The following is a 27,934-nucleotide window of genomic DNA, read 5'->3' as shown; positions in this document are numbered from 1 at the left end:
GTATAAACTTTATATATCTTAATCCCCATCTTTATTAGAGAGATAGAAAAGTGCCATGTGATTTAAATATTAAACTTTAAAAGTTAATTTTTGGAAAAATCTGTGTCTAATTGCTTAAAAGCTTAATATTTGACATGTAACTTACTACTACATCTAGTTCTTTCAGTGAAGGCTGTTTGAATGTAAGCTTGAAATAAGTACAGGACCTTAGTCGAAAGCTTAGTCCTGCTTGATACTCTTTGCTGCTTCTTCATGGCTGAGATTTTTACAGCTTCTTCTCAAGAACCTGTTTAGTTCTTGAACCCAGACTTGATTGTTACCACTGTCTTAGAGCTGACTCGAAGAGAAGTGAAGAGCAAAACCTCATCTGTGGCTCTTGAGCAAGTAAAGTGGCAGTGGAGAAGCCTTTCTGTGCTTCTCTGTACTCGCAGGGAGTGTCTGTGTGGGTGGCACTCTGAAGCTGGCCTCAGCAGGGCTCTGAAAGAAGCTGTGGCCCAAAGATGTCCAACTGTAATGCAGGTTAAAGCCTTCCCTTTTTGCTTTGAGTGTTCCTGGTGCTGTGGCATACTCTGACAGCATGGGAAGAGATCAGGAAATTCCAGATCTCCTGCTCTTAGCAGGAATTGCTCTGTCCCCTTCCTTAAGTTTGCTGGAGTGTTTGTGGAGGAGAGGTGTGACCAAGCGGCTTAGGGTCAGCTTTTACAGGACTGCAGCAGTGATCCTTGGTCTTGTTTGTTTTGATGTTCAGAGCTGGTTTTCTTCCTATTACAGGAGCAGCTTCTGCTTAGTGCTAGCAGTGTGGTTTTCTGTCATTTTCAGATAGTCTTGCATTAATTTATGTGTTTGTGTAGGTTTTTCTTTTCTTCAGTTCAGGTGGATTGTACATAGCAGGATGATGCACCAGATAAGGTTTTCAGGCCTTGAATTAAAGAGATTAGAGTGATTTGAGCTGCTTTGCTCAGGGAGTTTGATGCATTGTGTCTAGGCAGATTGACTTTTTTTATGGACCTCTGTATAGAGAGATTTATGGCTGTGAAGCTGTATAGTAATTTGAAAATCTTAGTACGTTATGCCATTTCTGAAGGGCTGGTTCCCTTTTTTAATTAGCACAGCAGCTCTTTGTAGATCATAATTTTGAGTTCTGTAATTGTTTAGGCCAATGCCAATATTCCCTATGTGTTACATTATACAAAAATATCAGAATAAATATTGGTAGATCTTAGCAGATCTAATAAACTTGCCTTTATTCCTTCTATATACCTAATGGAGTTTATTAATAGTATTAGCTTTTTGCCAAGTGATTGTTTCATTCTGCACAGTAAAGAACAGAAGCAAACAACTTTTATGGCTTTATGTTAGAGGTCAGTAATTTAAGAGTTAGTCTTCAATTGTCTCTACCTTTCTAGTCTGTTATCTGACTTCCACTACTTCTTTTGAAAGGAATTTATGGAGTGCAACATCTTCAGTGTTTTGAAATTTCTTGTTTCTTTGATGATATAATGTAAGGTCTTATTCATTTTCACAAAAAACATAGCTTTCCCTTCAGATTTGGATTGCTTTCTATGTTCCATCTGAAGGTTCCATTATCTTAATGCCAAAACTATATGGTGAAGCTGTAATTTTTCTGCATGAAAATGAAAAAAGTTTTGTTACTCAATCCTTGGTCAGTAAGCTTCTTAGTATTCACTTGATTTAGAACTAAATGGTTAATTTCTTGGCGTAAATGTTTGCATCTTAGGTTAGTTTTTAGAAAATTAAATTGAAAAAAAGATTGATTAGATGTGGCAATTTGCCAAATATAGAAGATTAGTATATCTGTCTCTTGGTATGCTGTTAGACTGATCTTCAAACAGGTCAAATAACTGCTGAAGAAATTATGTTAGCTCTTTAGCAGCTAATCTTGGAAAACAGTGCCTTTGAGGTTACAGGTACTACGATTGTGTCAACACAGGAATTTTTTGGTTTTTGTTTTTTGCACCTGTGATAACACATCTATACATTGTGTTTAAAATTAAAATGGAATCTTCTGTCCAGAGGAGCTGAAAATACATTTTCCAGGAAGACTATATTAGTGGTTCAATGTTGTTTCAATGGATGAAAATTAAGTTGCCATCCTAGATAACACTTTGGAGATACTGACTTTTGTATATACAGGAATTACTACATCCTGAATTCTTATATCTGTATTTTGATGATGAGCTCTGACAGATGCCCATTTCAAACAGATGACAAAAGAAAACTGTATCTTTGCTTCTCTGATTAGTTGTAATGCATTCAGCCAACTATGTGTAGCTACTCAGATAGTTCTGTCATATTAATTAAAATTTCAGTGGTGAAAATGAAGTTTATTTCGATAAATATCTAGCTGTCATTATATTTCATTAAAAATTTTCACTACCTAACAGAAACAACACCAAGCATTTAATTTTAATTTACTCAGATCTCCCTTTAAACTGCAAGTTTAGAATTTGGAGAAAAAAGTTGTATCCTTCAGTGTATTACTTTTGGTTTGTGTTTGTCTTTTAATATGTGCTTTGAGATTTCTTCATTCTTCAGCAAGAAAGCTGTATTACCATTATTAAAATGACCTGAAAGCTAGCCTGATTTTTATTTTATTTCATTTTTTTATAGATCTGGTCTAATGTATTTACATGAGGTTTGGAAAGCTGTTTGTCAGTTAAACATGCTCTCAAAGCCTTCAGCAGGGGTTATTAGAGGTGAATGATGTGGATTTAAGGGATTTAGTAATTCATTCTAAATCCCAGCTATATTTTTTAATGCTGGGTTTTTTTGTTTGGTTGGTTGGTTTTTTGGTTTTTTTGAAGGAACATTTTAAGCATTAGGATGTGGTCAGCTGGGTAAAAAACGATATTTTATTGACATCACATGGATAATCTGGTTTGTCTAGGTTACAGCTGCAGTGATCAGAAAGATTCCGAGCTTTTTGAATGATCACTGTATCAGTGGCTGATACTCTGCTCAGTCAGGAACAAATGCAAATAATCTGTTATAATCTGTAATGGGCAAGTAACTCTACCAGCAAAGCTAACATTGCAGAATTACAGTATGTAAATTGTGGCACCCTTACAGGACCTGAAGGGACCCTACAGGAGAGCTGGAAGAGGGTCTTTTGGGATAGGCAGGGGAATGGATTTAAACCAAAAGAGGGTAGTATTAAATTAGATGTTAGGAAGAAATTCCCTACCCTTAGGGTGGTGAGACAGTGGAACAGGTTGCCCAGAGAAGCTGTGGGTGCTCCATCCCTGGCTGGAAGTGTTCAAGGCCATGTTGGATGGAGCTCGAGCAACCTGGTCTGGTGGAACGTGTTCCTGGCCTTGGCAGGGTTTGGAATTATGTGATCTTCAAGTTCCCTTCCAACCCTAACTGTTCTATGATTTTATAAAATGCAGAAAGTTGATATTTTTATTTTAAGATGGTTATATTGCTGTGGTGCTGTGGCTTTCATTGTATGGTGGTGCTTCATAAAGACAATTTAGTTTTTATTGTAGCAAGCAATATTTCTATTCAAATTAATCACCCATTTAATATAGCCTCAGCTTTTTATCTGAAATTATATGGTGTGCTGTTTATTTTTGGCACATTCCAGAACACAACTGGAGGTAGTATTTAGTTTATTAAATAATGTTACAGTGCCAGAATACAGGTGCTAACAAAGAGAACTTAATAGTTGAATAGGGCTCGGGTCACCCTTTGAAAATTTAATACTTGTGATTCTAATAAATAACAGAGCTACTTGAAGTGGCAAAATCTTAAACTGAAATAAATCCTGATTTGTCATATTATAAATCCTAAAAGTTCTAATTTATTGTACCACTTGTTTTTGATGTTATGTAGAGAATATCACCAGTAAGAAATAATAGATGAGTAATTTTTAAGTAGACCAAAATTTTTGTTATGGTAATCAATTCTTTAAACCATTAAACACGTATTGCTGATTCCCAAGAAGGGAAGGCAGCACTTCTTAATCCTATGGAGAGAACAAGGTGCTACTGTTCATCACAGATTGTTTACTGTCTTCTTAATAAAAATTTTACTGGAAAATATAGATAAATTTCTATCAGCATTTCTTACTAAAGATCATGTGTGAGCAAGGTCTGTGTGGGCAAGGTCTGTTTATGACTGTCCAACAAATGCTAAATACTGAGCTCAGTTTTTGTGAGCTGACTTGCAGCATGCGTGGGTTCATTCAAGAGATTTTGTTCTGATCTGAACACAATGTGAACAGTTCAGTGTTTGAATTGTGCTGATGGCACCAGCTTTGTAGATGAGGTGAGTTAGAGGTTAAACAGCATTGAGGCAGACTGACTCATGCATGCCATGGAACATAAATACCCCAGTACTTAGAAGAGCGATTGAAGCTGCTCCACTTAGTGCTTACTAATAAGTTTGAAAAAGTTTCTGGAGATCTTTCTCTTTTCTTGAGATCTCATAGAATCTGTACTGTTCTAATTGTTTTAAGAAGCTGTGATTAAAAACCCAGTTAAGTAAAATGTAATTTAAAGGAATTTAACATGTTACCAAAATTACTCCTACGCTGAGTTATGTAATACTTAAAAGTAGTTCTGGGAAAGAGTAATAGATGCAGGTATTTGTATGCAGAGAACTCATTTCCTCTGTTACTAGCTGTATTTTTCATTGGAACCTCTGCAGTGAGTAATAGGCAAAACCATTGTACTAATGTGTTCTTTTCACTTTCCTCCAGATGCTGATATTTTCTGTATAGTATATCAGACTTCAAAACATTGAATGTTAACTTTGTTCTCCTACTACACAAATGCTAGGTTTTAGTAATGTATTACAATTATGTTCATATCCTTTGTTTTTTCATTAATACATTTCACAGATGTTTTTGAACTAGACCAAGCTGATCTCACTCCCACAATAATTATCAGTTCTTTCCCATAACAAGACAAGTTACTGTCTGGCTTTGATGTTGAAAAGTGATTATGGTAACTGAACTAAAACCTAAACAAAAAACAACCCAGAATGCCCCCAACTCTGTAATCTTTGTTGAAAATGTATGCAGTATACTAAATAAATACAGAACCAGTCCTGAGCGCATTAAATATGTACTGAAAATTATTCTTAGCCATTTAATACACTAAGGAAAAGAAAAAAATGTTTTCATTATCTCCTTTCTAAGATGCTGTTCTCCTCTTTGTGACACTCAAATTTTAGAGAATTAGTACTGCATTAAATATCTTAGCTGTAGTGACCCTTTTATTTAATGTTGGGGATTAAATTGCTCACACTTGAAGTCATCTCAGAGGTACTTCAACAGATGTGCTGGAAATTTTGATTTTGTTTATCTAGCACAAAAGTACCTAATTGAAAATATGACAGATCCTAATTTTCTGACAGTTGATATTCTGTATTTTATTTTCCAGTACCTTAATTGTTTTATTTTTGTGTTTAAGTGATGAAGAGATTATTTAATGGTTATTTGTATGTATAAGTTACTTGACAACACAGCATTTCTAACTTGCTACTTAACTTCATCACTTAAATGCTTCAATAGTTCTCATTTAGATTTGATTATAGTATTAGAATGGTATATATCAGATGCATCCAGCAAATGTAAGTGGATATATTTGACATAAGCAGATTATATATGTCATACTGTTATTCACTACATGTGTACTTTGGCCTTGATTATTTTGCTTAGAAAACATATTTAGGAATATTAGAAAACATATTTAGGAATGGAGAGAATGTTTCTCATGCATTGTTGTCTGCAGCAACTCTTCTATTGCCAGTAGTAGGTGGGTTTGGTAGAGACTTGAGGAAACAACACATGTTGTCACTAGCAGTCTTAACAGCTACCTAAAGTTAGTTTGTATGTAAAAATTAACTTCTAAATGTGGTTACTATTGTCTGTGTTCACTGTGTTGACAGTGATAATACCATCTGCTTTGTCAGCCTCTTATTCCTTCAAAATCTACTCAGATAATGTGTTTTTCTTAACTATGTTACAAACTTCCTGTATTCAGCTGGAGGACATTTCATCCTCCAACTACATGTTAATGCAGTTAATGAAAGATTTCACAATTTCAGGATTATTCTTGAAACATCATACTTTTTCCTCTTGATTTCTGAAATGTATACAAGTGGCTGTTTATGTGAACTTGGCCTTCTTTGTTTTTGGTTAATCTAGAATGTTGTCAATGAGTGTGGGATGCACTTCTTTTTATTTGATAGTAGTTCTTACTGCTTTAACAAAAGCTGTGTAGCAGTTTTCTACTGAGATAAGTGTGATGTTGAATCGCTGAAAATACTTAAAAAGGCATGAAATGTATCTGAGGTTTTGTCATCATGGAAAAAGAAACTTTCTGTTCTGTTAATTCCAACCTACCAAAAAATGTAGTAGTATCATCATCTTCAGAATGGGAGGAGATAGTGGCAACAGTTTCAAGTATTTAAAGAATTTTGACTGAAAGTAAGAGGTGGGGGCTCTAAATGTTATCTGAAAGGTTATGTATTTAATCCATAACTGCTCTTTTACTGGCAAATTATGTGTGTACAGGTGTAAATGCTAGTTGTCTTAACAGTATGTGTGTTTGTACATGTACAGAAGTACACATCACTATAACTGTGCTTGTAAAAATAGCCTAACTAACCAAACATGCTCCCCTCCCCACCCAAAAAAAACCAACCAAACACCCCCAAAAAGCATCAACCAAAAGCCAACTTTGATGAAGTTGTCATTGTGGAAATTGTTATATGGTCATGATATAGTAATGGAATAAATATTGGAAAATGTTATTGCTAGAAAGCATATGCAGTGTAAGGTAGGCTGAATTACCCATTTGTAATTTCTTTTTTCTCCTATAAAATGTTTCAGATTACTTTCTGAGAGGTGCCTATCCATAATTTTATTCTACAAGCTTTGCTTTTTTTATTAAACACTAAACTGCCTAACTGAAAGTATGCAATCCTACTGTTTAATATGCTGTATTTTGTTTTCTAATACCTCAAGTGGTTTTATAGTTGTTTCAAGTTAGAGGCTTATAAAAAATCAAATCAGCCATATGTATCTGATTTATTTTTTTATGATTGGCTAAGACTTGGCTGAGACCAATGCAAGATGTTCTAAGAAATGCAGAAAAATAACTGTATTGCCAGTATCATAAAACAATATTCCTTTAAAAAGAAGACAATGGAAAAAAAAGAAACCTAGATTTGCTAATTTTGGTGGGTCAGTGAAAGCTTTATTGGATTCAGTGTCCATTCTTGTATTTGTTTTGTCAGCGTAGTGCTATTTTTTTATCTTCTGCTGTAGTGTTTCCAGTTTGTTTGCATATAAATGTTACAATTAAATGCATTAGCTGATTTTCTTTGTAAATACATGCATGAAAATACATACTTGAATTTAATTGTATCTTTAAGAAATTTATTAATCCTTGGGGTAATGTTAATCTTGCACACAAAGAGTACTCACATTAAACAAACATCATTGTGAGTGCCATACACATTGATCATGCTTTGTTTTGAATGCCTTCATTGTCTTGCAGTTCCTTTGTGTCTCTTCATTACTCCATTTCCATGGTTGGCATTCTAGCCTGTGACTCTGTCAGATTAAGTTATATCCTGAATGGTCCTGGAGTATGACTACTGCAATCTGAAGACACAGAAAGTTTCTTCTGAAGTGGCTAAACTGACTGCCAGCATTGCTGCTTAAGATAAAATTACCAGATGTTCTCCATTATAACATCCAGTTTTCAGTTCCTTCTAAACCATGACATATTCTAACCACTGGACCACACAGAGTCCTGGTCTTCAGATGCTTTTTATTTGGTGTGGAAAATCATATGATGGTGAAATGAGCAGGAAATGCTGCTCTCCATGTCTTCAAAAAGGAAACTAACCACCAGGGCATTTTAAATTACGTTTTTGGGATTCTTTAGTTAGCTTAATGTATCAGTATGCAATCTGAAAAGTGATTTGACCATGGAGAAGCCTGAATGTAAGTTACAGTTTTCTCTCTTGATGAAAATCCGCTCTAAGCTAGCAGTTATGTCTAACACTTAACTAGGCTGTAAAATAAAACTGGGAAAAATACGGAAAGGGAAGGCAAGGCTGTTCACGAACGGATTGAGAAGCCTGAAGTTTTGTCCTGTTAGAATTTAAAAAAGGAAATTATATGTAAAGGTAGTCTCAAAATGGAGACCATGTTTCCATATATGACATAACTATACTGAAGGTGGTTAAGAATTAAATGACATCATCAAGAGTGGACAGTTATGATTACAAGTCCTCAGGTGTAGTAATTACAGTGGAGTTTTTTTAAGGGAAATAATAGAATTTATGTTTTTTCTAGGCTGGGGATCAGAAGGTGAAACCAAATGCTGGATTTCCAGAAACACAGATACATTGCTAAGCTTATGTAATGGATCATTAGTAAAGAAAGGGCTCCTTTTGTGTGTTTATAATATTTTTCTGAATTTAGCAGGTTATTTTATCTTAAAGTATGCTTAAAGTCAGCATGAAGGGTAGAGCATCTTTTGGTTTTGTTGTAAAGAGGAACTACTGAGCTTTTCTTGAGACTTTGCTTAAAATAATGATTAGGCTGAGTATGAAAAGTACTCAAATGCACAAATTGTACCTAAGAACACAAAAGCTTTTGAAAACTTTTCTTGATTTCCTTGCATTGAAATAGACTTGAAGAATAGCTTGTTTTTGGCTTTTTTCCAGTGATAAGTAACTGACTCTGCAAAATCAATGTTTAGTAAGTCACTGGAACATTTGCTAATAAGATGGTAGAATAAATGAGTTTTTAATTGAGTTAAATAATTGTTTGATCAAATGCATATGTTTATGTTCTTTCTTGCTAGATTTGAATATTTCAATCAAATCGGATTTTTTCAAATTAATTTCCCTTAATGAAGTAAAGAATTTTTTTTTCATAAGTTAAATTAGTTCTTGCCACGTCTTATATTCATATTTCAAAGGAAAACACAAAATACATAATTCACAATAGAAGTACAAAATTTTGTACTACTTGTCTGCCTGAAGTTCTGCTGATTTTAACATGCATGGAAAGATCTTTAACCACTGCATTTCCCATACTGTAAAAACCAGACCCACTTCTTTGTAGTCTCTTACTAATCAGCAGCTTTGAGTCTTTGGCATGGTTCAATCTTAGTTTTCTTTACTACTTTTGTTCCGGCTCTGGAGACTGATGGGGACTATAAAAGCACCTGGTTTGCTTAGGAAATAGTTGTTCTATGTGCAGGCAATAGAAGATGTTTTTATCAGAGGGTTTCTTGTGCAGTGGGACTTGTTAGGTAGGTCACCATATGGAAATTTTGTTGACTCTTGGGAGTGATGGTTGCTGCAGGATAATCAGTAATATCCCAGAGTAAGTAGAAACATTAGGATTTGGAGCATCTTTTTTTTCCCAGTACATTTGTTTCTGCTTAAACACTTTGAGTAACAAAGATCCTCATGTGCAGTCTCCCAAGGTATGCTGTCTGTTTTCTTTAAGGGTGTGGACACCTTCTGGACATCTTCTCAAAAAAAGGCAACAACTGTCTTACAGGCCAGCAAGATCCAGTAGTGTTTTCTACATGCTGAAAACTTCAAACGTGAAAAGTTAGCAAACTAAGGGGATGTGAGGGTGATGATGCAGAGAAACAGGCAGAGGGAGAGCAACAAGGGTGTAACTGGCTGGAACTTCTGCACCTGAGCTCCATTAAACATTTGTAATTCTTGGCTTTTAGGATGCTCTTGTATTTGTGTGTTAGCATCTTCTGGAGGTTGTTTCTTTAGTTCTGATTTTGAGTTGAGGAAGATTTGAGTGCATGAAAATAAAACTCAGGAAAATGACTGTGAAAAACCACTAGTGAAAATTTTTCATAGAGAAATATATTGAGTGTAGAGAGATCTTAATTATTGTGGAAGGGGAGACACTCCATTTGATTGCTTTTTCTGTATTGTTGTCGTAGAAGCAGTTAATCTTAGTTTAAGCCACTTCTGCTTAATTTTTAGCATAATCTCACTTTTCAACATGTGTGAGGTTAGATACATTCCAAGTAGTGCAGCCCTAAATTGGTCAAATTGATTTCTGAATTCTCTGAGGGTGAGGTGAATCCTAAGTACTCAAATGCGAAGTGGGAAATGCTCCAGGAAATCAAGGGGAAATATTCTTAGCTTTGTCTCTGTACAAATGTTAGAACAAACAGTATTCCTGAGCACAGGTGTGTCATTTGTAGAGAAACACGATGCAGTGATGAGTGTGTTTGGGTGACAGTATGAGACAAAGAGCACAAGAAATAGTGTTAGAGGTTAAGAATGGTCTTCTGAACTTGTCAGATGTCTCATTCTGGTAAAAGTCTGTTTGATAGTCTAGCTGGCCTGACAGGTAAGAGAAGCAGTAGCTGCAGATACAACTGGATTCTGACAAAACTGTCTAACTTGAAGGCTTACTCTGTGTTCCTGAGTTGTGGTCTTGCTGGTCACTGCTCTTTCTGACAAAAGAGTCTGAATTATATTTTTCTGTGAGTTCTGAGCTTGGACTTACAAAATGGTTGTCTGAGAAACAGAATATTGACAGTGATGCATTGGTACAAAAGGTAGGGGATCGTTTGTTAAAGCAATACTTGGCTTAATCTGTGATAATTGATTACTGATGACTGATTCAGACTGCACCTCGGTGGGGTCCTGCAGCATGCTTCTTCATCTTTTATCTCCAACACACTGAAGAAAATTTGGTTGGTAGGATAGAAAGGATGCTTAGAAAGAAATTAGGTCATTACCAAATGCTTTTAAAGTCAGTTTTGAATTTTACTTCTGTCTTGAAATTACTGTGCCTGAAGTCAACAACATGAAATTCATTACACAAATGTAGATCAATATGCTGTTGTAGGAGAGCATAAAAGTTTCATATGAATATAAAACTAGGGGACAGGATCAAGGCTGAGGTAATGGAGAAGAGTATTTGGGGACAGTGAATGTAAAAACAAACATTATAACTGAATTTTCGAGGGAGGGAAAGAAACAACCTGGGATGTGTTAATAAGAATGCGATTTATAAGATATAATTGTTCTGAGTAACTTCACATTGCTGAGATTTCAGTAGAAGTACTGCCTTGTCTAGGCATCCTGCTTTTAGATATGATCAAATTCTAGGGCCCAGGAGAGGCAATGGGAACAGGCAGCGGTTTGGAAGGAACAGCTATGCAAAAAGACTCCCAAGTGTTAATACATACAGTTTGGAAAGAAAAGGTTGCATACTTCAATAAAGTAAGAGTAATACAGATTCCTCCCTTTTTTTTCTTTGTATCCTGTATTGTTCTATTTAATTTTTTTATCCAAAGTATGTTATTATTTGATTTTTCTTTTACTTATGATCCAAATTAATGAAACAGTAGAGACTGCTGTTTTTCTTGGGAGAGTGAGAATATAGCAATAGTCAGCTTTTGTGTTGGTTAAAATATTGGTTTCGAATCAGCTTTGCAGTATTATTTTAGCATTATCAGTGGAATGGCACAGATATCTCAAGTTTTAGCATGCAGAAGTGTGGATGTGGAGAAAAGCAAGTAAGATACTGTTCATGTAAAACAATGGTACAGTTCTGGTATTAAACACAAAATGTGTAACATGTAAGATTTTAATAATATTTCACAGCTGAACTTTAATACTTGTAGCTAGTTCATTGCTTTATCAAAGCTTAGTGAATGTTTCTTTAATTTCTTATGATTCACAGTTTCTGTGTGTGTTCACAAGTTCTTTAAACGTCTTCACTACACACCCCCTCATCTCCCTGTAGTTGATTCAGACTTCATAATATGTCTTTGTTTTCTGAGCTTGCAATACCAAATAACTTTGGGAGTATATATTCCCAGAATAGTTTAGCTGCTGTGAAACACTGTTAATTTTCTTAAAGAACTTTAATTTGCTTGCATACATAATTTCTGCTTACTCTTAAATCATTTCTGGTCTTTGCAGTTTCATAAGGATTTCAAATACATTGAGTTTTAGTACTCAAGCCCAGTTTTAATTAGCTGAGGAAATGAAAGCCAACAGCTTCTTCACAATTCCAGTGAATACCTTTGTTTACCGGGATCTAAAATATCCAGAGCAGAACGCTACAGCAGTCTCTCTTCTTTTAATTTCTTCTTTGAATTTAATGTTCAGTCTGAAACTTCTTGTTTATCTATCATTTGAGCTGGTGCTTCATCTTGGCACTGCAGTTGTCACAGAATACTGCTCTGTGTTCTCAATGCTACCATCACTTAGTGCTTTTTTTATTTATGTCATAAATAAATTATTTCAGAATGTATGTTTGAAAATAATGAAAGGGAAAAAGCTCTTGAAAATAACTAGGAAATAATGTTATGTATGGCTAAATAGTGGTATTACTGTGTTGAGTGTAGGTGGGGGCTGTCTGCTGAAGTCAGCCAATTAAACATGAAATGCTTGCTTTATTTATATGTATAACTAAATAAATGGTACAGCTTACAAAAAGTGATGTGCATTTATTGTATCTGTATAGCCACATACATTTTTATATATACAAATATTTTATATATATGTGTGTGTGTGTATGTATGTATGACAATACCATATTTTTAAGAAGTGTTGCCCGTGAAGTCTAAAATAAGCACATAAGAGTCCTCATTTGTTTTTTCTGAAGGAAATGCCATGGCATGGGTAGATAAAGGTTTATTTTTGATGTCCTTCCCAGACTGAGTACCCAGCCCCTGTGTGTTTCCTGGCCATGGTGCACCTGGTTGGCCTGTGAATGAGCATGGCTGGACACGTTAATGGTGAGGGAGAGCAGCTCGGAGTTTCTGTAAGAGCTTGTACAACTTAATGAGGAGGAAAGTAGGAGCTGCTGCTCATGTAGGCTACCTGATGTTACATCTAAAAGACCTAGTTCCACCTGAGATATGTATCCCCAAAGTTGGGCTCACATGGGTACTTAATGTAGAAAAACAGTACCTAACACATTTTTCAACCTCAGGCATTTATTGTGGTGTCCTAAGCCATTAAACACTTGATATTTTTAGACACAGAAATACATCTTGTTAAATTTTAAACTAATTTTATTTACTTGATTTTTTAGAAATTATTTATTTTTTTTCCTTTCAGTTTAACTTTGTTGGAAGAATCCTTGGGCCCAGAGGACTAACAGCTAAACAACTTGAGGCAGAAACAGGATGCAAGATAATGGTCCGAGGGAAGGGCTCAATGAGGGACAAAAAGAAGGTAAGGTCTTGAAGGGCAGTGTAGTTTCAGATCCATAATTTTTGTTTTCTACTGGAGGATAAGCTCATGTCTCTCATTCTTGTTGTGTTCTTACTATTTTGCTTTTTTGTTATCTAGTGTCTTACACAGACTTAGTAAATAGCACAGGCCGTCCTGAAGAAATAAAATGTACATGCTCCATAATTCTGCAATTGGGAGTCTTAACTAGCAATTATAAAGTGTTCTTAAGTAACAATTAACTTAGAATTGTGTCACATTTCATAAGGTAAAGGTAAAAATTGAAGTTAAATGTATTTTTCTAGGAAAGAGCTGTTCACCTCAAAGGTCTTATTAATAACTTTATTGTATTGAATTACCAAAGTAATGATTTGTGCATGGAGTGTGGATTGGGAAAAAAAAAGTTAAATGTATTTCTGGCAGTCACTTCTGTCTGAGTGAACCAAAAAGCACTGTGTTTGTTTTGTTTTGTGTTCAGGTGGAGTTGCAAAGTAATTAGGGCTGTTCTTGCCTTGTCCTGGAATATGCATGTTCTGCCCATATGAATGGGCAAACTGTATGATAGAGCCTTCCTGAATGTCAGGCTGCTCTAGTGGTAACTCTGGTTTTCTAGGTTTATTTTCTAGCTATTTCCCTCTACCTCTGGCTACTGCTGCTGAAGTTACACCACCATCTCCACTGTAGTTTTGAATGTTTCCTCTTTGTTTCCAAAAATACAGTTTCTTTTTAGTCTTTTTTAGGAGAAACCCCCTTCTTTTCCTTACACGATCAGCCACATAATACATTTTATTTATACATATATAGTACATAACAATTACAATAGAAAGTTATTATCTACCCAGTTAAATACGTTTTCTTCCTAGTGCTTATAAATATGTTGCCTTCAAATTTCATTTAATGTCTCTTGTTTTCATAATCTGCTGGAACACTGTCACTGTCCTTTGTCCTTTGTCTTACTCCACCATCCTTGTAGGTTTTGGAGTTTGTGAAATACCAGTTAAAGAATCACAGAGTGGTGGAGGTGCACTCCTCAGGCAGAGTCACCATGTCCAGGTTTCCTAGAACCATGCCCAGGTGGCTAGGTGTAGCGTCCTCCCACCACTGTGCTTCAAAACCTGTCCTGTAGGAAGTCTTTTCTCTAGATAGCTTGGGCAGGTTTAATTTCTGGGCAAGTATTTTTTGACTGATTTCTCCTATTCTCCCTGCCTTTTTTATTGTATTTTTTGACAATTCACAGAAGATTAGGCTGTGGGAATTACTGGAGTCTTTTATTTAAGAAAAAGATTAGAAGAACTGAGACCACCTGAGTGAGTCACCTGTTGAAGTTTAGTAAGAAAAGAAAACTACCTTCAAAAAGGACAAATATGGCAGATCAAATAAAACCTCACACATTAAAAACTAGAAATTGATCCATTCAGCACTTGAATGCCCATTGCAGCTTCAAAGCTGGGTTCTCTTATCATTTTTAAGCATAAGGTACTTGACCATTGATAATTTAATGAGATAATACTGCAGATAGCGTGGAATATATTTCAATGATATCATATTATAATGTATTTGTATACCAAACAGTATGATATATGTTGTAAACCAGTGTTGAGTGCCAAATAATTTTCTTCAGAAAACTGATTTTCATGCCATCCATTCTTAATACTTTCAGCTCATTTGCTTTCCTGAGGTGATTTGTGTTGGTCATTAGTTTACATTTTTCAGCGCAGACTTTTTGGTGCTATACCACTGGTAATGCAGTAGGAAGAATTTCATAATACTTGATTATGATGCACACCAATAAGATGTTTCTTGTAAAAATAATTATTTGGAAGCTGATTTAAGACATAGCAATTGCAGCCAAAAGAAAGAATGAGTGACATCTGTCAGTCTGAAGCACGAGTACACTTCTTGCTGTTGACTCTTGCCTCTTTTCCTGATGAATTATACTTACAGATGAACTCCCTAGTCTTTCAGTGCATTAAATGATAACTACCTTTTTTTATTTTCTCAAATGGTTTCTCTCTTTGCAGGTTGTACTTCAAAATGCTAATGAACATCTAAGTATAAATATACAAGTAATGCTATTTTTTTCATGGCAGGTTAGGACACACTAATTAATTTTTAAAACCCTTTCCATTCTCTAGAGTCAGTGTTGTTTAGAAAAGTCAGTATTTGAGATTTTTTTCACTGAATAGTTGTGAAATTTGAAGGAGATAAAGATATGCAGGTTCATATTTTAGGTGTATTTTGTGAGTATAATTTATACCTGTAAACCTGATTTCCCACTGAAAGTTTATTGGTTGTGAGAGGGAGTAATTACTAAGCAGTGTCAATCTTACGTCACAGCTACATGGTACTAAATACTTGAATAAACTGTCCATGTGCTTTTGCTGCCTTGTTAGTGGTTGCAGAATCCAAGAGAAAATACAAAGACTGACATTCTGGAAAATAAACCATCCAGATATACTCTGCAGAGAATTTTGCTTTGCTCTGTGATCCTATGAAAGAAGTAATGAATTAGGAATCCTTGTCATGTGGCCAAAACACTTGAACTGGCATCACGTCTTTAAACTTGCTGACAGATTCCCCCCAGAAAGCAGGGGAAATCCTCCAATTGTTTGTATTTGAGGCTCAGCTGGTAATCAGAATATCTCTCTAGGCAGCTTTCAACAAACTTAAAATCAAAACCTTAATTGCTGAGAATACTGTGATTATAGCCTAGGGGTACTTGAAGGAGATTGGGAAGGGGAAAGGGGTTGCAGGCATTCATCAAAAGCTAATGAACGTGTAACCTTATTAAGACCAAGGCATTTTTTTGCTCAGTCTGAATGCACCTTTCATTAAGTGGAGAAGAAGACTAGTTACTTGCACAACAGTTAAAGAATGCGTATAGTGAAGACTGTGCAATGATGGATAAACAAAACATTTTTTTGCTTCTCCTTTGTCTTACAGAAATTCTGTAAAACAGGCATTGATGTGCTCACAGCGAGTCAGCCCTGTGATGTTTAACACACTGCCAGAATCTCACTTTAGAGAGGGGTATGAAGCCAAACTGCATCAGGCTGCTGGCTTGTGGCAGCCTTGGTCAACTCTGTTGGGTTTTTTCCATTTCTTTCTACTTTTAGACAGGAATCTCCCTTAGAACAGTGTGTGATGAGAGAGCATAATTCATTTTTGCTTCATAAGGAAGCCATCTCATTATGATATACGGAATATTTTTCTTACAATTCCTAGTTTCAGATAGAAGGGCAAGCAGCTATGCAGTTCTAAATTTGAAGAACTCTGTGCCTTCATCCTCTGTAGCAGTTTTAAGTCTTTTGCATTTCAGTCTGCATTATATGATTTTAACTTATTTATTTATGGTTTCTGACCTACTTGGTCTAGCTTACTTGTTCCTACAATCCTGCTTACCTTGCAAACAGAAACATAAGGTTTCATGAAAGACATGCTCTCAGTTAGTACCAGTCTTGACCTTTGACTTGTGCAGAGTTGTTATAGTACATAGATAATTCCATTTCTTTAAACTCTCAATTTTTCTGTTTTTGTAGTATGGCTAAAGGGGAATTAGAAAAACCCTGTCCTTGGTACCTGCACAAAGTTTGAGAAAATTATCAGAGGGGAAAAATTCATCCGTCTTGTGATCAGGATATATTTTTAAATTTACATGCTGTATAGTATTATGTATTTGTAATATTTTCTTCACCTTTTAGGCTTCGAAATAGCATCTGATCAATTTTGTTTTCCAATGGGAAGGCTTAAACATTCTGTTTAGCTCATAAAGTGATTTTAGTGACATTGGATAATTCATTGTTCTGTCTTGTTGAGTAAGCCCTGTTATTGCCACCTTAATTATAAGATGCTTAGCTTTTATATTCTGTGTAAAGTACTATGTATGAACAAATCAAAGTTCTGGTGCTGACACACATGTTGAAATGGAAGATATTTAGCACGTGCAAGGAAATGAAATTGTTCTGTGTTTCAAAATGAAAGATTGACCAGCCATCATTGTTCTTGAATTCCAGGAGTAAATTTCTTGGCTGAGCCCTGCTTCCTCTAACACGTGCCTCTGCATGAAAGCATGCCAGTGCTGTTTGATGATCACATGTGTCTGTGTTGGTAAATGGTGCTTTGGAATGGCAGTTTGAAAAAATCTTGTAGCTAGTTGCAAAGGTGGGGTTTTTGACTCTCTGTCAGTACCTTTAGGAACATTAGGGGAAAAAATACTTTAAATTACTGGGAACAGAGACATGTGAAAGGGAAAGCAATTTCATATTCATAATATGTGACTAGAATGACTGTCCTTTTATTTTAACAAAAATCCCTTTTTGACAATGCTGGTGAAGTTTCTGGAGGTAGGTCAGATGCTTACTTTTACAATTATAACTATAACTATTAGAATCCCTTGTCAACGTCCATCCTTAAGGATGCTGTTTATTAAAACTGACCTCTAGTTACTGGAAACTGACTGAGACAGTGTGGAGCAACAGCTCAGCATGTTTGAGATGCTGGGTTCTGCTTTGTTAATTTCTGTTGCAAATCAAAGCTGCGAGTGTTTGACTGTTAAATAATTTGAATGGCCATCAACTTCCATGGCTGTCCATTAAAAGCCATTTTATGAGCCAGCTCCTGACTGAGATTGAGACACAGCTTATATAGCATGTGTCCTGAATCTACTGCATTCAGGTTATGAACTTGGAATAGAAAATTACTGAAGGCATTCAGAATGAAGTGTTTAAGATACTACCCTGAGAACTTCACGACCTCATAAACTTCAAGGTCTTCTACAGTTACATTTCCTCTGAACACATTTTTTCATAGGCATGTATGCCTTGATTAAGTTTAATTTCTCAAACTAATCAGGCTTGGGAGACTGTTTTCATGCTTAATTTTTGGCTACTACAATAACTGGCCTTTTATATTTAAACCAACTCTGAACAAAATAGTACTAATCTAAACTTACATTCACTGTATCACAACTGCTGTTTTAGCAAAGATGTTTAAGAATATACTTAGTGGTTGATACTGCTTTGCCTTCCTAGAGGTTCATTGTAAAACATAAGATGTGCTGAAAATATTTTTGGCTGCTTGTAAGCTAATTTTTTTTTTTTTTTTAGTAGTGGGTAGCTGAGGAAATGGGCTCTTCTGTTCCAGTTTCAAAACCTTCATTTCATTTGTAGCCAACTATTTTGAATAGAGGGGGAATTGTGAAGCTGGATTTTTTTTTTTCATTATTAATAAAGAATGGTTGAAGCATGGCCTTTTCCCTTTTCACAGACAAAACAATGGTCTCTCGAGTTATATCCCTGGTAATATTGGAGCCAGTGACCCTTTCAAGAGTTTACACTATTAGCTAATAGTGTAGACAAAAAAAAAAATCACAGAAAAAAATTCCTTTTACCAAATTATTGATTTAATTATATAATTAAATGCTAAAGATTAGTGAATTAATAATTCTTTTAAATAGAGTTTTTACTGGACAGGGTGAAGGTAATAGATGTTATTTCACACTGACAGCAGACTCCTTTTAAGCTTGTTCCTGGGGGTTTTGTACTTCAGCATTTCTAGAGTATTATCTTTGGAATCTTACCCTCATACATCTTTTCTTTAAGTCAAAAATGTTCAGTTCACAATGACAGTATGTCATGACAGAATGCAGGCACAACTAGCATAGTTATGTATGGGAATGCAAATTTTACAAGAGAACATTTTCCTGAAGTTTTATATGAGATTTGACAAACGCTTCTTATTTGAAGTAATTTATTTCAAGAGTATTTTCATAGCAGCCAGGGGAATGCTCTTACTTTCAAGAGCAGAATAGTTTTATTTTGAAGGGGAAAAAAATTAGGTGCCTGAGGACCTTAAAAATTATTACAAGGCAATATTAGTCTTTCAGAAAAAATTACTGATACGTATCTGATGCAATGCATCTTTTAAATGGTTTATTTCATACATACTTCTGCCCTTTATTAGCTACATACTGACTATATCCAGTGCATATTGGATATATTTCTACATGAGCTCAATACAAAGTTGCAGCTTTGAGCAGATTTTAACACTGCTAAGACATGGGTTTTCCTGTGTAATGTGAAAAGTAGCTGAAGCCTTTGGCTATGATTAACTTAGCTATCAAAAATTCATTATATGTCATTTTGTTCTGAGAGCAGTTAAATTGGTTATTGAGCTAATTAAATATGGAAATAACTGACTTTGACAAAATACTTCTTTTTAATACCATCAAGTACACTGGAAACTGTGAACTGTAGAAGTGTAATCAAAGCCCTGCTAGTTGAAATCAGCTTGTATTATGCTGTCCTTATATTTGTTTTTCTGTCTGTTCCCTGTGAGGAAAAACCCTTATGAGCAAGCAGTGAGAGAATCTAGATATATTTTGAAATTAGAGAAAAGTAGCACGAAGTGTAGTGGAAAAAAAGTATATCAAGGGAATCCTGAATCACTGCCTGAACATCTGTGTATAAACAAACCTGGTTTGTAAATTAAAATGCTACGTCTATTGAACAGGAATTGACTCATCCTGTAACATGGCAGAAGGTATCTTTCTGCAGAATTACTCCTAAGCTTTTGTGAGGTGGGAAGCACAGAGAGTGTTAATTGTGTTCTGAAAGGTTGACCAGACCTGAATTTTTTTCCCGTGGTAAGATTTCTAACTTTTTAAAGAATTAATGCTGTGATAATCTTGCTTCCCAGAAATAATTTGTATTCAGGATGGCATTTCAGTGTGTTTGTTCAGCATTATGCAACTGTGCTTGCAATTCTCTGTGGGAAAGGCCATACTTAGTTTGAGGCTTGTGGGAATTTTCTTGTGCCTGCATGAAGATTGAGTCTACTTCAGTGTGGGAATGGAGTTAAAGCTTGTTGTTCAGGGGGAAGGCAGCATGGCTGTGTGATTCCTGAGTAGCTGTCACTTCTGGCAGTCATTGGTTCTCCTCATTTTTTAGGTGGCTTCTGACAGGCAGAATACAGGCAGGTAGGTGGTTGTTTACCATAGTGGATATGGCTCCTCAGGGTCTTATTTGGCAATTTGATTGAGACTGATAGGAAGGCTCTTTAGCATGGAGTAAAAGAGTAAGCACTAAATAACAACCACTTCTGTTGAAACCAAATACTTAAATTACTAATTGAATATTTAGAAGATAGAAATATTTGACTTCATGCTATTTTATTGTTTTCCAAATAGAGACAATTAATCTGTTTCACTGGTCCAAGGTACTGGATTTCTTGCCAGCTGTATGGTAACAATCACAAAGTGTAATTCCTAAATGAGTGATCAGTTTGCCTTTTAAACTTGGTTATAGACGGTGACTTTCCTTAGGTTTTCTGGCTTAGTATTAGCCTTTGTCATGCCTAGACCTGGATTGAAATGGATGTTGTGAATCACAGGCTGTACTTCTGCTCTGTATGGCCTACAGTATTGTCCATTAAACATATGAATGAAATTCAGGTGGCTGTGTAGTTCTTAATAAGGATGTGGCAGTATCCTCACGTTAGAGTTTATCCTATAGAGTTTATTTGCTAAAGTAAACAATTATTTTTTGTTAGTCTTTACACTTTTAAAGCAGAGGGAGGCATTTATTGACAGTTTGGTTGGACATTTTTTGTTAACCTTTCATAAGAGAGATTAGCAGCTTCTGTCTTAAAAGTTTTACATTTTTTTCACATCTTTCTAGGCAGTAAATGGAGAATGTTTTGATAAATACAGGACTCACTGAAGTGCATGCACACTGAATGTATCTTTAAAAATTTGCTTACAACTCAAACCAGCTCTGTTTAAAGTGTGTGTTAAGCATATTCATCAAAGGATGAAAGCTTATTTAACTGTTTGGTAAGGCCAAGTACACAAATCTGTTTTTCTTTTATAGAGAACTTGTTACTCTTACAGTAGTAGAACACTCCAAGCAATGCTTGGAGACTGTTTAACTTAGTAGGATCTGATATTCTGTGTAAATGATCTAAGTGCCACAATCTTACCGTGAAACAAACACAACACACAGTATTTATGCTTTCTTGGTGCATTTGTTCATGTTAGTGATTCTTGAATGTAATTTGACTCATAAGTCACTTCACCACTACATTCCTACATGACAGACAAAATCATGTCCTAACCTTAATAGCTTGCAATGAAGAAAACGTTAGGCTGGTTTTGGGTGTTGAAAGATCTGCAAAACAGTGACTGCATTCAGGCAGTAGCTTTCATGGGCCTGACAGAGTGGTTTAACTGGCAGCTGAAGTAACAGGAAAACCAGCTTTAGGAAAAAAAATGGGAATATCAAATTATTGGTTGGCTTCATAAGAAGGTGCTACAGAATTATGTACAAAACTTGATAAGAATGGATGGAATCAGTACAGGGAGGAGATGTCTAGTCAGTATAAAAATGTCAAGAATTTGACACAGTTGCTGGGAAACACCAGGATGTTTTGATGTGTGAAGAACTAAAGCTTGTGGGAAGTGAACATATGTATAGTACCGTGGAAAGTAACCTAAAATAATTTATGGAGCAGTTACATTTTCACAGCAAAAACTACAGGAAATTTTTGTTTTCTTATTGAGTCTTACATAGAATCATAGAATATACTGAGTTGGAAGGGACCTTTCAGGATCATTGAGTCCAATCCCTGGCCCTGCACAGGACACCAAGAATTGCACCATATGTCCAGGAGTATTGTCCAAATTATTGTTGAACTCTGCCAGGTTTGATGCTGTGACCACTTCCTGGGGAGCATGAGTCTCTCTTCGTTTCCTCTCCTCTTCCCTTCCTTCCTTTTCCTAATGTTTCTGCTACTTTGAACCTAGGTCAACTTTTCTGGGTTATTTCCCCTCCCTCTTTTATGAATTTCTCCCTTGTTTCATAAATTATATTAATTTTCCTTGATTTGACATAGGGTTCCTCTTGTTCTCTCTAGAAATCTTCTCTTGCTATCTTTTTCCATCTTGGTCCTTGAGTATCTCCTTCTCACTAGTCATGTGCTTTATAAATTATTGTAATAAAAGGAAGGTTAATTTCAATGGTGCTTCATTTATTCTCTGAAAATACACTTAGATGACATGAAAGTGCACTAGAATGAGTTTTGGTTTCTAACAAGACTTTATATATTTGCATTATGGTAGCAAATGATACAAACACTGGTGCTTAGAAACAGTTGTAACTGGGGAATCTGAGTAATGCAGGCAAGGAAGATTACACAAGGCAAAAGGAAATAATGACACACTTCTCATGCTACCAGCTAACAGTTGAAATTATTTATCATGCATAAGACTGTCAGAATGGGAAGAAAAAATCCAACAGCAAAAATATATGGGGAAAATTATTTCCTGAGAGTCAGGGTGATAATGCAAATTCACCAGTGTGCTTGCCTTGAAGTTACTGGAACATGAACTCTGAATGCAATAGCTTTTGAAGAGGTGTGGAGAGCAGACAGCAAAGTTGCTCTTACACTTGGTTAGAAGTTTCTGTAGGTAAGTAGCAGGTGTGACATGAGGATTGAGTAGAAATAAAAGGTTATGGTTAATTAGTATCTCAGAATTCCTGAAACCTTTTTGATTCCTGAGACAACTAAAAATAGGCAATATAATTATGAGCCAAACTGCCCTTTCTTTTATGCATCATTTTAGAAGTGTGCTAGTGGTATTTTTGCATTCACAAATGGAAGGGATTTTACTTCAGGAGCAAAGAACAGCCTGTTAATTGAGTGCCTTTATCTGGCATGTGGGCAGTGAGTACATATAACTTAAATATTTGGGTGTAAATACTTATGTAAACTATTATGCTTTTTTTTTTCTGCCTGGTAAATCTGATGTAGGTGTTACTTTCTTCCTAATCCTCCTGTAGTGTTCTGTGATCAGGTGCTGTGGCACAAGCTTGATACGATTGTTTCCGATGAGGGCAGCGTTTCATGGAGTTGGATGTTCTGGTATGGGTTTTGTTGAAATTATTTTCTTTGATATTGATTTGATATTGGTATTGTGGTGTTTTCTTTGTTAGATTTTTTTTTTTACAGTGTGATAGTGAAGTGGTGACAGCACTGGGTCCATTCTGTGGTAAGGTTGCTGTGAACTTCAGCAATTGCATGTTTCTCTTGAATGAGAAAGAAATAGTTTTCTGAAAGATGGGACCTGTTATATCTCTGCTTGTGGGCTCTTTGGAGTATTTCTGTAAATGTATGTCTGCACTGTTCAGTCCTGAGCCACACAGAAACAATTAAAAATGCTACTGTGGCAGAGTGATAAAGAATTGAAAATCGCGTTTAGCTGACTGAATGCCCCTGAGGTACCTGACTTTTACTTGATCCACGTGGCAGAATTATTTCAGAGCTGCTGAAGATTCTGAGCTACTGATTTCAAATGTTCCCATATTTACAACCATATGTATTCAAGGGAATTTCATTTTTAGGCTGTTGGCAGTCTTGGCAGTTATTTTAACTGGCTTGCTGAACTTGTGAAATATAGTATTGCTGATAGTTTCAGGAACTAAAAGCTAGTAGTTGACTAATTTTAGATTTAATATTAAATTTTATAGAGAGAAATAGAGGTTTTTCTGTGCTGATGAAGTATGTTGTAGTCATTTTCCCTCTAGTAAGTGATCCATAAATGACCAAGCAGTCTTTGAGGTGGCTGTGAGATGCTCCTATGTTTCAAGTTGACAGTGCTGGAATTGAATATTCACTTAAATTTTGACGGACAAAAAGACCTAGAACTTAAATCTGTTAGCTCACATTGACTCACACAGCATGAATCAGAAAAAAATCTTAAGATAAGCTGTATGGCAAACTGAAATAAGTGATAAATTTTAAAGTTACATGGTTTGAAATACTGAAGCTACTCTGGAAATTAGTATGCAATGAGGACACAAGGGTACTGCAAATACCAAAATTGGTTTTTGCAGCCTGACTAGTGGAATTTTTCAGTATCCAGCCTTTTACATGATAAGTTCAATTTAGCTTGAAATGTACCTTTTTGGAATAGTTCATTTGGTAGTAAAATTAACCTTCCTTAAAAAAAAAAAGCAACCCACAGTTCTCCATTTCTAAGAAAAATCAGATATACTCCTGCAGAAACATTTTGAAGAGGAAAACACATTTACTATTGATTATGTGTTTAGGCTCTTTTAAGGAACTCTGATTTGGTTATTGCAGGCTTCAAACCTCTTACTTGCAGTCAAATATATGGTTCATGACTTATAGTAAAAGAATCTACTAGGCAGAATAAGGTGTAATGATTTTAATTAAGTCATACTTGGAATATTACTTGTGTTCCTGTTAAACTTACTTGCAACTGGCTGATTTTGCAAATCGAAGTATTAAGCATCATAAATTTGACAGGACAATGCTGTACCACCAATCTTGCCAGAAGCAGGAATTGGCAGGATTGTGGCATTTTGAGCATGCTTTTTGGATCCTGGTACTTTACAGTCGTTGATACAGTATTTTCTCAGTGTCTTCTTGGAGGACCATGTAATAGATGAGGGAGTCTTTGCAGGAGACTGGGAGGGAATTATTCAGGTTCCCCTGTCAGCTGTATCATTTTTTATGTTAGGCTGTAGTGGGTAGGAGTTCAAATACACAGGTTTATGTTTGCTGCTCAAACAGTTGTTTATAGTGACCCTTAGGGAAGAAGCAACAGAAGGAATATAAACATTGCATGGGCAGCAGCAGCAAGCTGACAGGCAATGAGTTTTACCTTACTGGCTGGTTAAATAAGGCTCCTGTGTTGCAAGGGGAGGGGAAGGAAAAATCACTTTGAGTATTTAAGGGAGAGGGGGGAGAAGGAAATTTGAAGACCCTCAAAAATATCAAATAATTTGTCACATACATATTCATTTGTTAGCTCATACATGTCAGTTCTTGTAAAAAGCCTTTCCAGCTTTTTCTTGGATCTGACTTTGCAGAACATTTTGGGGCCTTCAGCTGGGCTGCAGACCTAAACTGGTTTTTTTTCAGGTTTTTGAACAGACCTCTGAATCAGGCATCTCATATAATTTTTGGTGCTTTCCTGGCCTTGAAAAAGGATCTATGCTTCTGTGAGAGACATCTTGAAGGGTAGTTGGTGATCATGGAATTAGCTAGGAAAACATTTTATTTACTTCACTTACCTGGCTTGAAAGCTTAACCTGAGGAAAGAACTGCTTCAGCTTCCCCTGTTGGCGTACATTTCTGCCCAGCTGAGTCACTGGGCATGGGCTTGCTTTTAGGGATCTTTTTCCCCCCCTCCTGTTAGCTTGGAGGTGATTTTGTGATCTTTTAGAGAAACAACTGACCAACACCTGCCCCCATCCCATTTTATTCTTTTGTTTTAGAGTTTTGCAAGAACAAGTTTTCCAACTGTCAGTGGTTGCCTGTAGCTGTGGGTAAGACTATTTTATTGACCAGTCCATATGGTTTTGCTGGAGCTCCTGCCAAACATCCTTTCCCACCATTTTAACCAGTGGCCAGTGGACCTGAAGCTGTGGACTGCTCCAAGTGAACTATGTCACAGAGAACCAAGAACCTGTATATGGTCTAGATGCATGGGAGATTGTAAGTCTGTATTTGTAATAAAAAGGACAGGTGTCAGAATGGCTGTTCTTGCCAAAACTATACTAACCACAAAACTTCATAGTGACTTCCTTTCTATAAGCACATTTGTAAGATACAGTGAAAAAATTGATAATAATTCAGAATCGATTTTCTATATAGGAGGAAAAAATATTGATATTCACAATTCACTGATTTTATCTGTGAGATTTACTCCTAACATGTTTGTCATTAAATTATAAACAAATGAGTTTTGGTTAATTTGATGGTGCAGTAAGTTTCGATATTGATTAAAAAAATGGTGGGAAAAATGCCCAAAGAAGATGATATGTAGTTTCAACTTAGTTAACCACTATCATGAATATATTAAAGTAATTGTAAGATCGATTTCGCTCCCCGATGAGCGGTGTTCTGAGTAATGTGCACTCCCAATGCTTCTAAAACACTGATAAATGCAATCTGTTGGAATGTTTTTAAGACAATAGCTATTTAATGAATAGCTTGTGTGTACAGGAGAAAAGAATAAGCTTGATTGCTTACAATCTGACATTTGGAAAAGCATTTTTTTGGATCTCTTGTATTTGCATATCTAATTGCTATGTAATCAAAACTAAGTGAACTGTAGCTGCTTGAAACTAAAAAATGAAAGGCAATCATCTTTAAAGGGGGAGATATCCCACTCATACGCAAGCCTGTCTGAATATTAGAATTATATTCTTCTTGTGTTTAATTATAGGTGTCTGACTGAGCAGTAAATTTATGCCTGTGTATTAAAGGAGTGAATGTGACCCTGAAACATCAGCTTTCCTTTGTTGAAGCAAAGCATTCGCATTGAGAGAACTTAACAGTGTTGTGTATTTTGGTGATAAGGGATTGTGCCAGAGTAGCTGTTAATTACCTGCTTTGTTTGATATGGAAAGTAGTGGTTCCACAGTTTTCTTCCCACCAGTGACAGTACTCAATTAAAACTTGTATTAAACAGTGATAAAGCCCTCGTTTATCTGGTGGAGAAGACGTGAGGTGAAGAAAATTAACAGGATATTTTCATCTGTTTGGAGATGGCTTTGGTTTTTCATGAACCTAGTGACAGTAAAGAAAAACGAGTTTTGTCCTTTTTGGTGTAGTAGTCTATGGTGAGCTTTGGTTATTTTATTTATTATTTAAATCTTTGTGACTCTTGCATCCTGCTGTTTAATAACAGTTGCTGTAGTAGAAGCAGAATAAAAGAAACCTCAACTGCAGTGTTAGAATTGCAAACTTGGAAGATGCTTACTCTGTCTTATTCCTTCTCATTCCTCTGTGTGAAGCATCTGTTCCCATTGGGCATTATTTCAGTGGTTTTGAAAATCTGTTGTATCATGACGTGACATTTTACATATCTTACAGGGCAGATTTTTTTTTTAAATTCAAGTTTTTCACTGAGGTTCTTCTATTCCAAGTATGTGAAGCATGTTTCCTAATGCAGCCTGAGATGGACTTTCTCTAAGTAGCAGCTTTTTTTGGCATATCTGAGCGGTAATAACAAGGAGGAGTAAAACAAAGAAGTTGACATAGAAGACAGTCTTAGTTTATTTCAGATACCAATGCTGAAGAATATTCTAACAGTGAAAATACACAAACTACATCAGTGGGCAGTAAGAAAGGTATAAAATTGTTATAGTAACACTTAAATGTTTTTTATTTCATTTCTCCAGAGAAATGAAGGAATGGGTTGGTTGCTTTCCTTATGAAATTTGGAAGGCCTGTGTTCAGCAAGCTTGAACGGCTTTATTGTGGAGTGAAAGCTGAATGTTTGATGCTAGACTAATTTGGCCAAAAATGTGAAACAGTAAGTGAAAAGGAGTAATTACTGTAGCAGCTTTAAAGCGTGTACGCGAAATTCTTTTAGTGGAATTCTTTTTGAGGAACTCAGTGGATGTAGCAGTGCATGGTAATTCAAGTAGAACTTCAGAGCTTCAGCTATTAGGTGAATAGAGGTCACATGCAGAGTAAGAGTGGTTGCCTGCAGTAATTAGGCACAATTAATAAAGTTTGCCCAGAAGGCATATTGCGAACACTGAATGGTTTGCAGTAATGACTAGTTTTAGAGATAACTATACACAAACAAACAAATTATTGCAGATAAAACAGTTTCTTAAAAGAATTTCTAAGTTGTTCACTAAGTTGTTGACAGGATGAAGGGAAAGTGCTG

At 35.8% G+C, this 27,934-nt stretch overlaps 1 protein-coding gene across 3 annotated transcripts in view; it reads left to right on the top strand.

The window, feature by feature from the left end:
- Window positions 1-27,934, top strand: part of QKI (QKI, KH domain containing RNA binding) — a 149,787-nt gene that overhangs the window by 49,485 nt on the left and 72,368 nt on the right. For all 3 annotated transcript variants that reach the window (XM_084203690.1, XM_084203691.1, XM_084203692.1), the window contains exon 3: window positions 13,114-13,230. In XM_084203690.1, coding sequence (XP_084059816.1) covers window positions 13,114-13,230 — 117 coding nt within the window. The remainder of the gene's footprint in view (window positions 1-13,113; window positions 13,231-27,934) is intronic.

This window comes from Fringilla coelebs, assembly GCF_963513975.1.
Source record: "Fringilla coelebs genome assembly, chromosome: 3".
Taxonomy (NCBI): Eukaryota; Metazoa; Chordata; class Aves; order Passeriformes; family Fringillidae; genus Fringilla; species Fringilla coelebs.
The sequence above is the reverse complement of the archived record's forward strand: the minus strand, read 5'-3'. Positions and strand labels throughout refer to the sequence as shown.